At 47.9% G+C, this 15,200-nt stretch overlaps 1 protein-coding gene across 5 annotated transcripts in view; it reads right to left on the reverse strand.

Annotated features, from left to right (window-relative positions):
* Positions 1-15,200, reverse strand: part of NCAPG2 (non-SMC condensin II complex subunit G2) — a 55,668-nt gene that overhangs the window by 14,799 nt on the left and 25,669 nt on the right. For 4 of the 5 annotated variants that reach the window (XM_053926958.2, XM_045198759.3, XM_024564520.4 and 1 more), the window contains exons 14-22: positions 12,788-13,010; positions 12,459-12,562; positions 7,096-7,269; positions 5,121-5,191; positions 3,964-4,117; positions 3,698-3,871; positions 2,866-2,982; positions 2,649-2,789; positions 2,046-2,145 (exon numbers count right to left, since the gene is read on the reverse strand). In XM_053926958.2, the coding sequence (XP_053782933.1) occupies positions 2,046-2,145; positions 2,649-2,789; positions 2,866-2,982; positions 3,698-3,871; positions 3,964-4,117; positions 5,121-5,191; positions 7,096-7,269; positions 12,459-12,562; positions 12,788-13,010 (1,258 nt within the window). The remainder of the gene's footprint in view (positions 1-2,045; positions 2,146-2,648; positions 2,790-2,865; positions 2,983-3,697; positions 3,872-3,963; positions 4,118-5,120; positions 5,192-7,095; positions 7,270-12,458; positions 12,563-12,787; positions 13,011-15,200) is intronic. The other variant, XM_071221719.1, reaches the window with a different exon arrangement.

Here is a 15,200-nt window from a genome sequence, read left to right on the forward strand (position 1 = left end):
TTCCCACCTCAGACCATTTGCTGGCACTTTTATTAGAAAGGCCACCTTCCTTTCCACCTGTGCTATTTTTGCAAGGACTGCCACTTCTTGGTGCTGTCACACAGCCTGTTCAACAGTCAGCCCAAGTCACTGTCCACACGGCCATCACTGTTGGAGACAGACTTCCAAGGCCATCCCTTCTGGGATGTGCACCTTTTAGCCCGGAGAAGGCTGTGCTTCGTTGTTAATAACACGCGGTGACTGGGTTTTTAATTAAAATGTGTCATTAGTCCAGTGAACAGCAGACTCTGGGTCTAAACTGCTACACTGCTCAACGCAGTCCCATCTGTGACAGGACTATGGTGACCACACAGTGGTTCTCTCTGGGAAATCCTGATAAACACAAACCTTTGCACAAATACAAAAGTCATTGCAGTTTGGTCAGAAGCCACGTCACTAGCTCAGGGGCAGGGATTTTCAACCTCTTTCATCTCCAGCACATAAACTAATTACTAAAACTCTGCAGCACACCAAAAAATACACTTTTTGCTGATCTGACCCCCCCCCCCCCAAAAAAAGGTATAATTTTGATTCATTCACACCAGACGGCTATTGTTGTGCTGGCTGCCATTTCTTTCTTGACAGTCTAAGGGAAGGGAGGTCAGTGCCCAACTCAACAGTCGGGCGTTTCATGTTTTAAAATTTCCAGTGAGGACTGCTGGCTTAGGGCCTTGCCTGTAAACCGATACCTCTACGTGATGGAACCGGCAACACCGACAATCTAAAATTCCAGTTAGCTCTTCTGGAAAGTAAGTTTTATAAATATTAAAAATAGATTTAGCCTCAGGGGAAAATAATTCCTAAGTGAACAGTAAAGTTAAAAAAAAAAAAAATTATTTGTAGTGTTTCAATGATTAACCTTAAGTTGAAAATGCTATTTTTATAGTAGAAAGTAAGAATTACAAAGGGTCAAACAAAGAAACAATACTTTAAAAGCCATACTATTTGTTCGACTTGCTATTCAGTCTGTAACTGTGGATGTTTTAAACAACCAGGCACGACCTGTAGGCACAGGCTGACTGAAGGCACAGCACGGGGAACAGCAGCACGGCCCTGCAGTGGAGCCCCGCCCTCGGTGGCGGAGGCGCAGGCGCAGGCGTGAGGACGAAGACCCAGGTCTGTGCTACGAGGACAGGACTGCAAGTGGCCAGTGAGTGTCAGCTCAGCCACTGCAGTCACCCTGAGTCGAATTTTCTAGACACAACATTGAGTTTGCTACATGCTAATCTCATTTTCAATCTCTTCTTGCAAACACCTTGGCTTCTGAGAACTCAGCCGATTCTCTAGTTTCTGCACATCTCAGAGGGAGGCAGGCGCAGCATCAGGATGTACAGTGACGACAACTCAGAACCAGCACTGCTCAGGGCGTGGCTGCCCAGGGCTGTGCTGGGTGGGGGTCACAGCCCAGCAGCACTCCTCTGAACCTGTGACCACAGCCCCACTCCTCCCGCCGTCAGGTAACGGGGGTGGCAAGAATGCAACCGGGGGCCCACAGATGGATGATACAGACCACTGTGGGATCTGGGCCTGGATGGCCAGTTCCTCCCTCTCTCACTGAAGACATTTCACTTAGTGCCAAGTGTGTAGCCAGTGTGGCACCGGGATATTAGTTCCTAGAGTGGCCCCATCCTTGGGGTAATAGCAACTGCCCATTGCTCCTGGGGGATGCTGAACAACCCGATTCACAGCACTGTTCTGTGATCTTTGCCTCTGAGTGCAGGGAGGGGCAGAGGGCTCGGTGGCCAGCACCCGAGCCCACACATGGCCGACTCACCCCATAGTCAGCAAAACCAGCGAGGAAACCCCGAGACCTCCTCAGAAACTCTGGGCTACTGACATCTGACGCCATACCCAACGTTGAACTCCCTGCCTGTAAGGCCCTTGTTGGTGTGAGCTGGTGCATATCACCTACCTGTCACTCGAAAGCGAGTCAGCAGTGAGGGAGGGAGAGGGACTGGTCTTGACTGTTCACTGTCCTGATCGACCCTTTAAAAAAGGACGCATACCTGTGTGCATGATTCTGAGACTCCAGTGTAAAAGCTGTATCTGAAACTTGCAGTCGCCGAGGCCGATCATAATGACATCTTTGCCCACGGTCAGGTAGGTCTGTAAGAGAGAGACGGGTGGACGTGACTCACCAGCCAAGGCTGACGGGCTATAACTCCAGAAACATTACCAAGCACCTATCACATGCAATGTATAAAGTTACATTAAAATTATGCAGTTCATGCTTTGGAAAGGATAAACTGATAATCGAATGCCACTGTAAGTATTAAGAGCAACACCACTGCCTGAAGTTACTATTTTAAAACAAAAAGTCTTGAAGCACCTGACAAACCCCATAAGGAGGAAGGTCTCTGTGTTAAGAGTTCTAACCTAGAGCCCTAGCAGGTGTGGCTCAGTTGGTTGGAGCGTCGTCCTGTAAACTGAAAGGTCATAGGTTTGATTCCTGGGCAGGGCACATGCCTAGGTTGCAGGTTCAGTCCCAGGTCAGGGTGTGTATGAGAGGCAGCCCATCAATATTTCCCTCCCTGTCTCTCTCCCTCCCTTCCCCTCTCTCTAAAATCATTAAGCATGTCCTCAGGTGAGGATAAAGAAAAAATTCTGACCTGGATAATCTGCTGATAAACAACCCTATGACGCTTCAGATCCTCTTCCTCTTGATCTTGGATAAAAGATAAAACTTTGCTTTCCAACCAAAATCCAGTGTCTTCCAAAACAGACAGGTACACTTTTCCTTCTGAGCAGAACTGTCCAACAACAACAGAAAGGTGACTTAGTAAGGGAACAGGTGTGACACCGGGAAGGGGGTGGAGAGGGACGCACCCTGTGCTGGAGGTGGATGCTCAGACGACAGTGCAGGCTGAAGGCTTGCAGGGCAGCTGCTTCGGTGAAGTGCTCAGCTTTCCCACCAGGGGACTGCAGAATTGATTCCAGATCCACCTGTAAAACAAAACACCTGCGGCCACAGTCCCACTGACAAGTTGCCACCACCCCACGTGTGGCGAGAGCAGCGGGAGCACTGACACCTGGCTGCACAAGGAGAGGGAGGCCAAGCCGCAGGGGTGATTCTGCAGCACAGCAAAGCTTTCTGAGAGATGCACAGTCTCCTTTCCTCGGCCCCTGCAAACTCCCCCCACAAAGGGACAAGATAATCACTTTTTAGTTCCTCAGGCTTAAAGGGCCTGAGGAACAGACACGTTGAAGCTTTTGCCCCTGGGATAGACTCCGACCTGCCCCAGTGAGGGGTGCAGACAGCGCTGTCAGGACGGACCAGCCAGCTCGGAGAAAGGAGAGAACCCTCCAGCCTGGACTCCTGATGGGGCACCTCCCAGGAGCAGTGCCGTGTCTGGCTATGGCGCTGTTGAGGGAGGGGACGTCCCTCTAGCATGTCATAGGATGAAAAGCCACTTATGCCAGGGACACTCCCCCATTCTTCCTAGAAGGCACAGGCAGCCCAACTTCCTACACCTATTAGTCACCCGAGTCTCATGTCCTCAACTGCAAGTGGAGGGAGAAGACCCGATAGCTCTCTATGCCTTTCCAGCTGGGAGAACTTTCATGACGAATATGAAAAATTCAGACTGCACTTTATCCCTCCTACTATCATGTAAGGTCATGAACCTTCAGGGTGTCTGTATCTGCTCTGTGAAGTTACCTTTGATGTGTCAAGTGCTTTCAGAAGTTGGTTCAGCTTCTTCCGGGGAGCAGAGAGCAGGGACTCTCGGTTCTTCGGGTGGGTCAGCAAGTACTCCACGTAAACCAATGCCAGCTGGGGCTTTGCGGGGCGTGGGTCGTGGATCTGCACCTTCCGCTTAGAAGATGAGTGCGTCTGAGAAGGAATGCAACAAACTGACACACGTGCCCTGGGAAAGTGTCTACTCTGATGCAGCTCCTGCCCCTTAGGGGTGACCTCGAGCACACCTTTCTCTGGGGTGGCTCTTCCGGCAGCCAGTCGCAGACGAGTTCCAAAATGTGTCCCACTTGTCCCCAGGAGCAGAGACAGTCTAACAGAGTGGAGTAGCTCCTGTCCACTGCTCCTTCCTCTTGATTTCTTAACGTGGAAATCACACTGCAGCTGAAAATGTCAAATGCAGCAAGTCAGAGCCAACATTTGTTTCAATGCAACCTCCCCCTTCCCTAAAAGGGGAGGAAGACAAAGAAGCTAGGAACTGAGGGCACATAAGTCCTTCCTGTCACAGGAGCTTCTCCACTGCCAGAACACACACACCTCCCCCACCGTCCCTAGATGGCCGAAGTGCTCACACCAACTGCTGGGTCTGGAAGCGGCTGCAGAACCCAAGCATCAGCACAGCCCGGAGTGCAGTGCGAAGCCGCCACTGAGATGTTCGCGCGAACCCCACTTTCACTCCTGTGTTCTCTCTGCCTGCCTCCAGAGCAAAGGCTCCTACTTGGGGGCACTGATGTTTGTTTAGCATCAAAACATTAATTTCACCATCAATACAAATATAAATAAATAATTTTCCCCAAACTAATAGCCAGCACTCTAGAGTAACACTGTCAAATAAAAAACATAATGTGAGCCACAAAACAGGTCCCTGTGTCACTTTAAATTTTATAGTTGCTACATTTAAATGAAGAGGAACAGGCAAGATCAATTCAATCACATCTTATTTAACCCAACGCACCCACACTGTCACTTAAGATTTAATGAACAAACACCGTGAGACATTCCACACTTACGTCTTCCGTGGCCACATGCACCCTGTGCACACAGCACATCTCAGCCCAGGCGGCCGCATTCCCAGGGTTGGCCACACTGGCTGACGCGCCCAGGGGGCAGCAACACGAGCAAGGTCTGGCGCCTCAGAGTGTCGGGCTGGACAAGTACCCCAACCGAAGGCCCAGAGAGCTCTGGCCCCACACAGCCTCCCCAGGATTCCCGGGCAACTCCAGGGCCCATGGAAAATTGCACCCTGCTATCCTTGCACAGCAAGAAGTTGGGGGGGGGGGCAGGACAGGCAGCTGAGAACTTCCAGGTAAAGTGGGACAACCCGTGGGGCGTCACTGAGCATGGCCGTGGCAGGGCCCCCACCTCGCTGCTGTCCCGCACGGTGTACCTGAATGCTGGCACGGCAGAAGGTGGCATGAAGGACATCAGCATAAACAAAGGGGTCTTGCAGCGGTCATCCTGAAAGCATTAAAGGGAGACAAAGCAAAAGGGTATTTAAACACTAGGATGCCCCGACAGCCTCCCCATATAGCTTCCCATTTTCAAGGGGGCTCAGCAGGAACTACATGAGTAACCTGGCTGCACTCAGTGGGAACACCAACAAGTATGGGAAGCCTCACGTTTGGTAACTGTTCTCCCAGCACACAGGCCACTTCACTGCTCTGTGCTGTACTGATTTGTGCCAACATTTATTAAGTGCCTACTGTATACTAGGCACCAAGCTAGAACCTGAGGCTACATCAAAACCAGAACACACAAGACTGCATGCTGTCAAGGCTCTGGCTCCTATTGTAAAGACAACACTGACAAAAGGAAAAAGTCATCGTGTGAACTTGGAATCCTGAAGACAAAACTCAAAATGAAACTCATCAGAGAAAAACTTGTAAATACAATCATCAGAGTATCTTTAGGAAGCCAGGTTAGTTTGATGGAAAATGTTGGGGCATTGGAACTGCCTCACAGCACCACGTCCGATCAGACTCCACAAGACCACGGGAGGGAGCAACAGTTTCTTCCCCACAAGACGGGCAAGGCCGTGGGAAGAGCTGAGGGCAGCAAACCATGCAGGCTCTCTGCGGCGCCTAGAACACCACGTGCTGAATCAACTGCAGCTACACTACTGCTATCTGTATCACAACAGTAAAACACAATAAAAAATATCCTTGGCTGGCTGGAGAATGATGGATCCTACATTTAAAAAAAAAGACAATTTTCCTGAAAATATACTTGAAACAGAAACAGAGGCAACATCAAAATATGATCTGCAAAACTTTGCATTCAGTTAGAGTGAACTCACCCCTTCTCCTAATAAAGAAAGAACATCTCTTCTCCACATTACAAAAGCAGACGGGCCATTACTGCTGGTCCCGCTCCACAGACTGCTCATTCACCTACAGGCGGCCATGCTACCCTCTGAGCCGCTGTGGGCAGGGAAGCTCCCTGGCCAGAATCATTTGGAATTCAGGGAATGAGCTGACCGCCTCCCTGGGGTTCCCAGATACCCCCGCCACTCTGCTCTGTCGTCTCATCCAGTGTCTTGTGGGCGCCTGAGCTTATCTCTGAAGATTCTTGAGACCATGCTGGCTTTTCCTGAGTCCATGCTGGCTTCTCAGTCCCACGGGATTATTTGTGCTTCAAATGTACCAGGAACTTTGGGAGCTTATGTTATTTACTTTCCCGGACAAGACAGTTTGCATCCCAGGAAGAACGAAGCTCAGAGGCGTGTCAGGAACAGAAACACAGCTCTCAGAAGAGCTGAGAGTAAATTTTCCACGAGAAGGTAGTTCCTAAGAACTCTGGTCTTGCCTCATTTACACTATGTTCTCTTTATAACTGGGAATAATTTGCATTATTAACTATTTGTTTTTAAAATATAAATTCCTTCAGAAGTAAAGGAATGAGAAGGCTCCCTTCATCCAAGCAGAAGTTGTTGCTACACCCATGGTTCCCTTTGCCCCAAGGGCAGACACAACCCGAACACCCCGGAAACACACTTGCTCACAGTATGGCATCAAATGCCAAAAACTGCCCACACAGCTTAGGCGCGACTGCATCTTCACGCTCACACACTCCTCTTACTCAATTCCCAGCAGAGCAAACTGGATTCTAAAATAGTGTCACAGACCTTCAGAGAGAAACAGAAAAGCTGGGAGCTGACCCTCGAGATTCCCCGGTGTGTTGGGGACACCACACTGAAAGGCATGTGGCCTCTGCCCTCGAGAAGGCTAGAGACAACCTCCCCCCACCCAGGGAAGAGCTGGCTCGGCCCCTCCTTTCACAGACGAGGCTGGCGTGTTGAGCGCTTCTGCTAACTCTGCTCCGGTGTCAGATCAGCCGGCCTGCTTCCAGCTGTGCAGTCTTACCTGAAACACTTTCAGGTACTCGGGGAGCACGCAGGCAAACTTGTCGACGGTGTAGAGTCTGGCCTCCTTGTTCTTCTCCAGGCTCCTGTGAATGCTTTTCCAGAGAATCACAACGATCTCTAACAAACCCGACATGGATGCAGCGTCGCTAACTGACAGGGTTTTGTCCAGAACCTAGGGTACAAACCATGTTATTGTGAAAGAATCAAACCATAAAAACTATTACTACAATAGCACTACATTTAAAAGCCCTTCTCAGAATTCTAGACCTAAAACAGAAATGTAAAGAATATCAAGTCTACAGGTTAGGAGTTTTTCTGTGTTTGACAACCTCTAAAGAGTAAATCCACTTTCATTTTTTATTTTAAATATATTTTTATTGATTATGCTATTACAGTTGTCCTATTCCCCCCCACTATAGTTCATGTCCATGGGTCATATATACATATATATATATGTAAGTTCTTTGGCTTCTACATTTCCTATACTATTCTTACCCTCCCCCTGTCTATTTTCTACCCACCATTTATGTTACTTATTCTCTGTACCTTTTCCTCCTCTCTCCCCACCCACTCCCCCACTAATAACCCTCCATGTGATCACCATTTCTGTGACTGTTTCTGTTCTAGTTGTTTGCCTAGTTTGTTTTTGGTTTAGGTTCAGTTGTTAATAACTTTGAGTTTGTTGTCACTTTACTGTTCATATTTTTTATCTTTTTTCTTAGATAAGTCTTTTTAACATTTCATATAATAAGGGCTAGGTGATGAACTCCTTGAACTTGACCTTATCTGGGAAGCATTTTATCTGCCCTTCCATTCTAAATGACAGCTTTGCTGGACAGAGTGATCTTGGATGTAGGTCCTTGCCTTTCATGACTTGGAATACTTCTCTCCAGCCCATTCTTGCCTGCAAGTGTTCTTTTGAGAAATCAGCTGACAGTGTTATGGGAACTCCTTTGTAGGCAACTCTCTCCTTTTACTTGCTGCTTTTAAGATTCTCTCCTTATCTTTAATCTTGGCTAATGTAATTATGATGTGCCTTGGTATGTTCCTCCTTAGGTCCAACTTCTTTGGGGCTCTCTGAGCTTCATGGACTTCCTGGAAGTCTATTTCCTTTGCCAGATGAGGGAAGTTCTCCTTCATTATTTGTTCAAATAAGTTTTCAATTTTTTGTTCTTCCTCTTCTCTTTCTGGCACCCCTATAATTCGGATGTTGGAACATTTAAAGATGTCCTGGAGGTTCCTAAGCCTCTCATTTTTTTTGAATTCTTGTTTCTTCATTCTATTCTCGTCGAGTGTTTCTTTCTTCCTTCTGGTCCACTATTGATTTGAGTCCTGGTTTCCTTCCTGTCACTGTTGGTTCCCTGTACATTTTCCTTTATTTCACTTAGCATGGCCTTCATTTTTTCATCTAATTTGTGACCAAATTCAACCAATTCAGTGAGCATCCTGATTACCAGCATTTTGAGCTGTGCATTTGAGAGATTGGTTATCTCTTTGTTGCTTAGTTGTATTTTTTCTGGTGCTTTGATCTGTTCTTTCATTTGGGCCATTTTTTTTTTTTTTTGGTCTTGGCGTGCCTGTTATGTAAAGGGGGGGAGCCTTGGGTGTTCACCGGGCGGGGGGTAACACTGGTCGCTGGGCTGTGACACTGAATGTGGGGGAGGGGTCCGAGAGGGAACAATGGCACTTGCTTCTCTCTCTGCCGGTTTTCAGTCACTTCCCTCACTTCCCACAAGTAAATTGGGCCCTTCTGGTGCGGATTCCTGGGTAGGTGGGGCTGTGTACATTCTAGGATCCTATGGGTCTCTCCAAAAGACTCTCCTGTGAGACTGGGAGTGTCTCCTGCTGCCACCTCAACCCCCACAGGTGTTTTCAATCAGAGGCTTGGAGGCTTTATTTCCCCGCGCTAAGGCCCCAGGTTGCGAAGTCTGTCTCGCTCCCCAGTTATTCCTCCTGGTTTATCTGCATGCGAACATGAGACTGCCCAGTCCGCAATCTGCTGCCTCGCCAGGTCCTCTAGCTGTGGCCTTGCCCTGAGTCCTCTCTGCCCGGTTGCCCATCTCCGCCCTTCCTACCATTCTGGATGAATGTTTCTTCTTTATCTCCTTGGTTGTTGGACTTCCACACAGTTCGATTTTCTGTCAGTTCTGGTTGTTTTTTGTTTTTAAATTTGTTGTTGTCCTTGTTTTGGTTGTGGGAGGAGGCACACTTTGTCTACCTACACCTCCATCTTGGCCGGAAGTCGGTAAATCCATTTTTGAAAGCCCACCTAAGAAATAATATATTCTAAATCAACCCTACATCTTTTGTTTTTTTAAAGATTTATTTATGTATTTCTAGACAGAGGGGAGGGGAGGGAGAGAAACATCGATGTGAGAGAGAAACACCGACCAGTTGCCTTGTGTTCCTGCCTCAACCGAGGCCCAAACCACCAACCCAGGCATGCGCCCTGACCAGGAATTGAACCAGCGACCTTTCACTTTGCCGGATGACACCCAACCATATCAGTCAGGGTGACCCTATATCCTTTCAGTAAACAATTTATATGAATTTAAAACTCTCTAAAAGTCAAAATGCTTAAATCACTGTCATCATCTAGGGACACAGCACGCTAGCTAGTAAGAACTGTGCTTTTTCTTTTCCCGTATCTTCTGACTGTTGAAGGGTGTTGCTTCTCACCACAGGTCCCACTGTGAACAGAATGGACGCAGGGGGTGGTGACAAACCCTGATTTACTCAGTGTCATCACCACTGAAACTCAGTGACTAGACGTCTGTTCCCTAAGGTCGGCAGGGGCAGCCACAGACTCTGGTGTGATGACCTGGTTTCCTTGGATCACTTTAAAAATAATATGCCTGCTCTCGCTGTCCCAACGTGTGCAGGCAGTGAGTAATGAGTGCTGCTCTTTATCATCTCAATGGGTGCGGCCTGACCCACAAAGGCTCTCTAATAAACCCCCTTCTGCCATCGCTGCCCCTGCGCACACACGTGCCCCACCCAGACATGCCGACAGAGCCCTGTGGTGACCGCAGCACACAGTCTGAGAAGCGGTGAGAAGCCCACACTATGTCTGAAAGGGGATCAGCTTATGCGCTAGCACCTACTCAGATGTGATGGAAAATAAACTTGATTAATGTGCGCATACAGAAAGCACAAGAGTAGTTTCTATTCAGCTACATTTTCCAACGGGCACTTAATATATGAATGAGGTATAGCCGGTCAAATTTAAGAAGCAGTGAAACTACCAAAGTCTGACTGTAAGAATACAAATGACAGGTTAACAACATTTCATTCTGTATTTAATTTTACTTTTTACTGCTCTGATGTTTAGCACAACAGCCTTATCATGCGAGTCTCATAGAAAGCCATCACTTCTTACAAAAATGTGCCAAGTGCCTAAGGGGGAGTCCTCATTCAAGAGGAAGCCAACCTTATATTTTAGCAGAAACTCTTTGAGTTTTTGTAGATAGCAATGAAAAAAGTAAAAGAACACTTCAAAACCTTCTGCTCTCAGCCTTAAATTCTTAGAATGACAGTATCTATATGACAAACTGTTTCTTTTCTAGCATAGCTTACATGAAACTGCATTATTTCAAAACCTTGTGTTTTCTAACAGTACCGAAAATGACCTGAAATGTTATAAAATGCAAGCTTTCTCATTAACATCTAGGACTTTAATAGAGAGACCGAAGGATTCCTTCCATGTTTAAAAATGGAACAGTCTCAACTGTTACCTCATAAGTTATGTTCCTGTTCTTTCGCAGAACCATCTGCACCATCAGCACGAGTCTGGCCCAGGCTGGCCCAGATGCTCGCTCCGCAGCAGACGTCTGCTCATCACCCCCTGCTGTGCCCACCACACATGCTGCAGCCCCCTTGCCCTGCTGGCATCTTTGGCAAAGGTTTCTAAAGCTGCATCTGCAACGATGGGATTGCTTTCCTGAAGAACCCTGCCCACCCAGCCCACACTTGGAGAGCAAAGCCCTGAAGAGGAATCTGAATCCTACCAGCACTAAATGTGGGGCCAGTCCTGAATGCTCTTGGCTAAGGGTTCCCCAAATCTGGGCTCGAAAGGCCCGTGAGCTGATGTATCTGTACTCAGGGTCCACTGTGCGGATGAAATGCAGACCCACTCTTTCGATGCCCTACTCTCTCTTTACCCCACACCTGTGGTCCTGACTAGGACAGAGTACAGGCTGGTGAGCAGGTGAATGCACAAGGCGTGAGTTCAAGGGCATGCAGGTGAGCAGCACTCTCCTCCTGACATGCCGCCGGAGAGCCTGACACCAGTGAACATGCAAAGCCACACACGAGCCCTAAGTAACCAGTCAGCCTGGGTTGGAGGTGGTGGACACAGGGCAGGAGCAAGGCCAGATGGACTGGTGCCAGCGCTTGCCCAGGGCCAGCACACAGGGCTGCAGTTCAGCCAGAGTGGAAACAGTCTTTGGTGCCTTTCTTCTCAAGGCCAGTTTCCTAACCTAGTTCAGCACCACAAAACTACCCCTAGATTTTACTTTCAATGTATGTAAGCACACAAGTTTGATTACAAGCTTAAGACAATGCCTGCAAGTAGTAATTTTGTCTAAGCCTTAAACATTGTTTTCATGTGCTCTGAGTGGTCACTTTGGATTCCGAAGAAGTAGCAGCCCAGCAGTGCCTTTGATAAATTACTTTCTAAAAGAGAATTCTAAATGAAACTCAGTCCCAGAAATTCAACTCAAAGATGTTTTTACAGCAGTGGTTAAGACTGCCACCACCTAACTAAAATACAGTAATGCCCAGAATCCAATCCAGGTACGCCGCCCCCAGGTATAATTATAATAAACAGAGAAACTTAAGGCAAAGAAAATTTGGGACACGGTGTTGCCAATAATAAATTTGCTCTGTATTAAATCCTACCCAAACTCCACAATGAACTACAAAGGATATATAATAATTTTTTATGATCCTCTAAAATAATCAGTTAAAATGTCAACACTAAAAGAATAAATAGGATAAAAGCATCCCTGATGTTGGGGTTGGGGAGAATTACCCCACTTCCCTTGAGTTCTTAAGGCTGGACTAACAATAAGTTGATCTAAAACCAGATGAACAGGAGAAAGATGAACTTAATGTGTGTGCATAAATGAGTCCCTCTGAGTTTGTGAGGGACACAATCAATGAGAAACACAAAGTTTGGGCTTGGGTGGTAAATTGGTAAAGGGGTGACCTAGTTTGTTTGTGGCTTTCAGCCCTGGATTCCTTAACTCTAGCCACAGTGGGGTCCTTGGGTCAGCCTGCCCTGGGCCCCAACTCTCACATCCAGGGCCGTGGACAGGAGGGGAGAGTGGCCCGGGGGACCTCGATGGGTGTCCTACTTACACTCACGTTCTCCTTCTCCCTCTCCTCGTCCTCCTCCTGGCACTCTCGGATGGCCTTCTGAATGCAGGCGTTTAAGCAATGGCGAATCACATGTATCAGCTTTGCTAAATGATTAAGATAATCAATAATTAATTTAAATGTTTCTTCAACAAAATTACCTTTTACTAGTAAAGTTATAATCCCAAATAATTACAAGAACTATTTAAGGGAAATCATTAGCAACGCATTACAGCAAGGAGCCCTGAAGTGACCTGCAGTGAGCACGGGCACCGAGAGCCAGGATCTGCGGAGAGCGCAGCCAGAGAGAGGGGGGCATGTGCAGGAAGTACCAATGTTGGTGCAGGCGGTGTGCTCGTGGGCGTGCTGGTAGAACCTCCTGGCGGCGGCGTGGTTCATCTGCAGCAGTGTGACGCAGCGCTCACACCACACCTCCTCCGGCTGGTTCACGGGCAGAAAAGAGTTAAAGATGAGGCTCACCAGGCGCCGACATACAGGCCGGGAGTCTGATTCCAGACGAACCAAAATATGCTCCATGGGGCATATTTTCCAAAACTGTGGAAAGCATGTATACAAGAGAACCAATCACTTGTTTTCGTAATCTTGAAAATATTTTAAGCAAAATTTCCAGAACATAATAAAAAGGGAACTAACTTTTATACTCCAGAAAATCCATTTGGCAGTTACAAGAGAGCGCCAGGGTGTGAAGTCCAGCACACGGACAGAGTCAGCAATATTGCAACAGCCACAGACGGCGCGAGGCTTACTGGGCTGACTGCTCTGTAAGCTACCTGTCTAACCCATGTGCTGTCCACCTGAGCCAGTATGATACTGTATTCAACTGGAATTAAAGAACTTAAAAAAAGTTTTAACAAAGCGTATAATCTTGAAAACAATTTCAAGTGACTATAGGATCTGTGACACTTCTTCAGAGAAATTCAATGAGTAAATCCATATTCTAAAAAGCAGTGACAAATAAGGTACCTGAGTGTAAGGCTGTGGGAAGGATTAATTATAATTAACACCACGGCCGACGCACAGTTAATTCAAATGATGGCTGTGATTATCAGTCTAATCACTTAAAATTTCCTAAAACACCCTGGCTGGTATGGCTCAGTGGACTGAGTGCCAGCCTGCGAACTAAAAGGTCACTGGTTCGATTCCCATTCAGGGCACATGCCTGGGTCGCGGGCTGGGTCCCTAGTTGAGGGAGTGCGAGAGGCAAACCAGTCAAGGTATCTCTCACACACTGATGTTTTTTTTTCCCTCTCTTTCTTCCTCCCTCCCCCTCTCTCTAAAAATAAATAAATAACATCTTTAAAAAAGCTTAAGGGGACACCCCATTTCCTACCTGGGAGATACACCCAGGGCTGCCAGACCATTGGCCATGGGTCTGTGAAGGCCCCTCTCACAAGGCACTGCACCTGCAACACCAGCCTGCCCCAGGCCCCCCGGCCTCCTCCACCCCAGCCCCGCTCTCAGCTGCTGCCAGATAACTGACAGATCAGAGGGAACCACTGCCCTCGGCTCACAAGCATCAGAGTGGTCTGCTCCCACAGAGAATGGCCAACTTCTAAGCAGGAAATTCAAGACAAGAGGAAATATCACAGAATAATAGAAAGAAAGTAGATTCTCATGGTGAAATTTCAAATCCAGACTCCAGCACTTATCATCTGGTAATCCTGTGCAAATACTCACACTTGAAACAGTTTCTCACCTGTCACCGGTACATCCATTCTCAAGGACCTGATCCTAACGATCACCCCCACGCCCGAATTTTCAATAACACTCCAGATCTCTGCCACCTCCCAGACCTCACCTCCACTCCTGGGCCTTTAACTGTCAGCCTGGGTCAGTCCTTCCGCCCAGGGCCTTGCAGAATGAGACAGGCTCTGGCCCTTCTGGGCTCAGCCCTGTGTGTCTCACAATGGAAGTGAAGAGAAAGGGTAACTCATTCCTCCACTGCTGGATGCAAGAGATCCTGACTCTGTGAATATACCCGCTGGCACCACAAGCAGGACTGCAAACTGGCCGTCGTTCCAACCTGGTGGACAACCAGCCAGCCACTCATTCCTGTTAGCTGCCTCTCCACACGCCCATCAACCTCGGACCCTGACTTTCAAGAGTCAGTGTATGTATGCCCATCACAACCTTTGCAGAGACCTCACTCTCTGCCCTGCTGGCCGCTGCAGAGCTAAGGTCAAGGTGAAAGTAGCACCTCATTAAGACAAAAACCTAAACTCTGGGTCACAGGCCTGCTGTCCGTCTCACTGTCTCTTCTGTTCTCTTGAGGAGACCCATTAATAAAGTGGAAACTACTGCCCTCTCCGTGCTCTCACCAGCCGTCATCTCGTCACCTCCATAATCCTGTGCAAACAGACTTCCAGTTCAAACAACACAAAGCCAGAAGCTTTCCTTTCAGACTTAGAACTGTAGTTTTAATAGGCTGTTAGAACAAATTCAATCAAAATTGCAGCCAGCTTTCTTGCTGCAACTAACACAGTGATTCTAAAATGCACATGGAGATGCAAAGGACACAGGCAGCCGAAGGGCTCTGAAAGAAGAGGCTAGGGATCCACACGCCAGGCCCGGGGAGCTGCAGCGTGCAGGCTTGTGGCTTGGCCCAGGACAGATGGCAGGTGAGCCAGACAGAACCAGTCCAGACACAGACCACACTGTCACAGGATCAACAACAAAAGTACCAACGTAGCAGGATCGGGGGTGATAAGGGTATTCTTACTACAT

This window comes from Desmodus rotundus, chromosome 6 (genome assembly GCF_022682495.2).
Source record: "Desmodus rotundus isolate HL8 chromosome 6, HLdesRot8A.1, whole genome shotgun sequence".
NCBI lineage: Eukaryota > Metazoa > Chordata > Mammalia > Chiroptera > Phyllostomidae > Desmodus > Desmodus rotundus.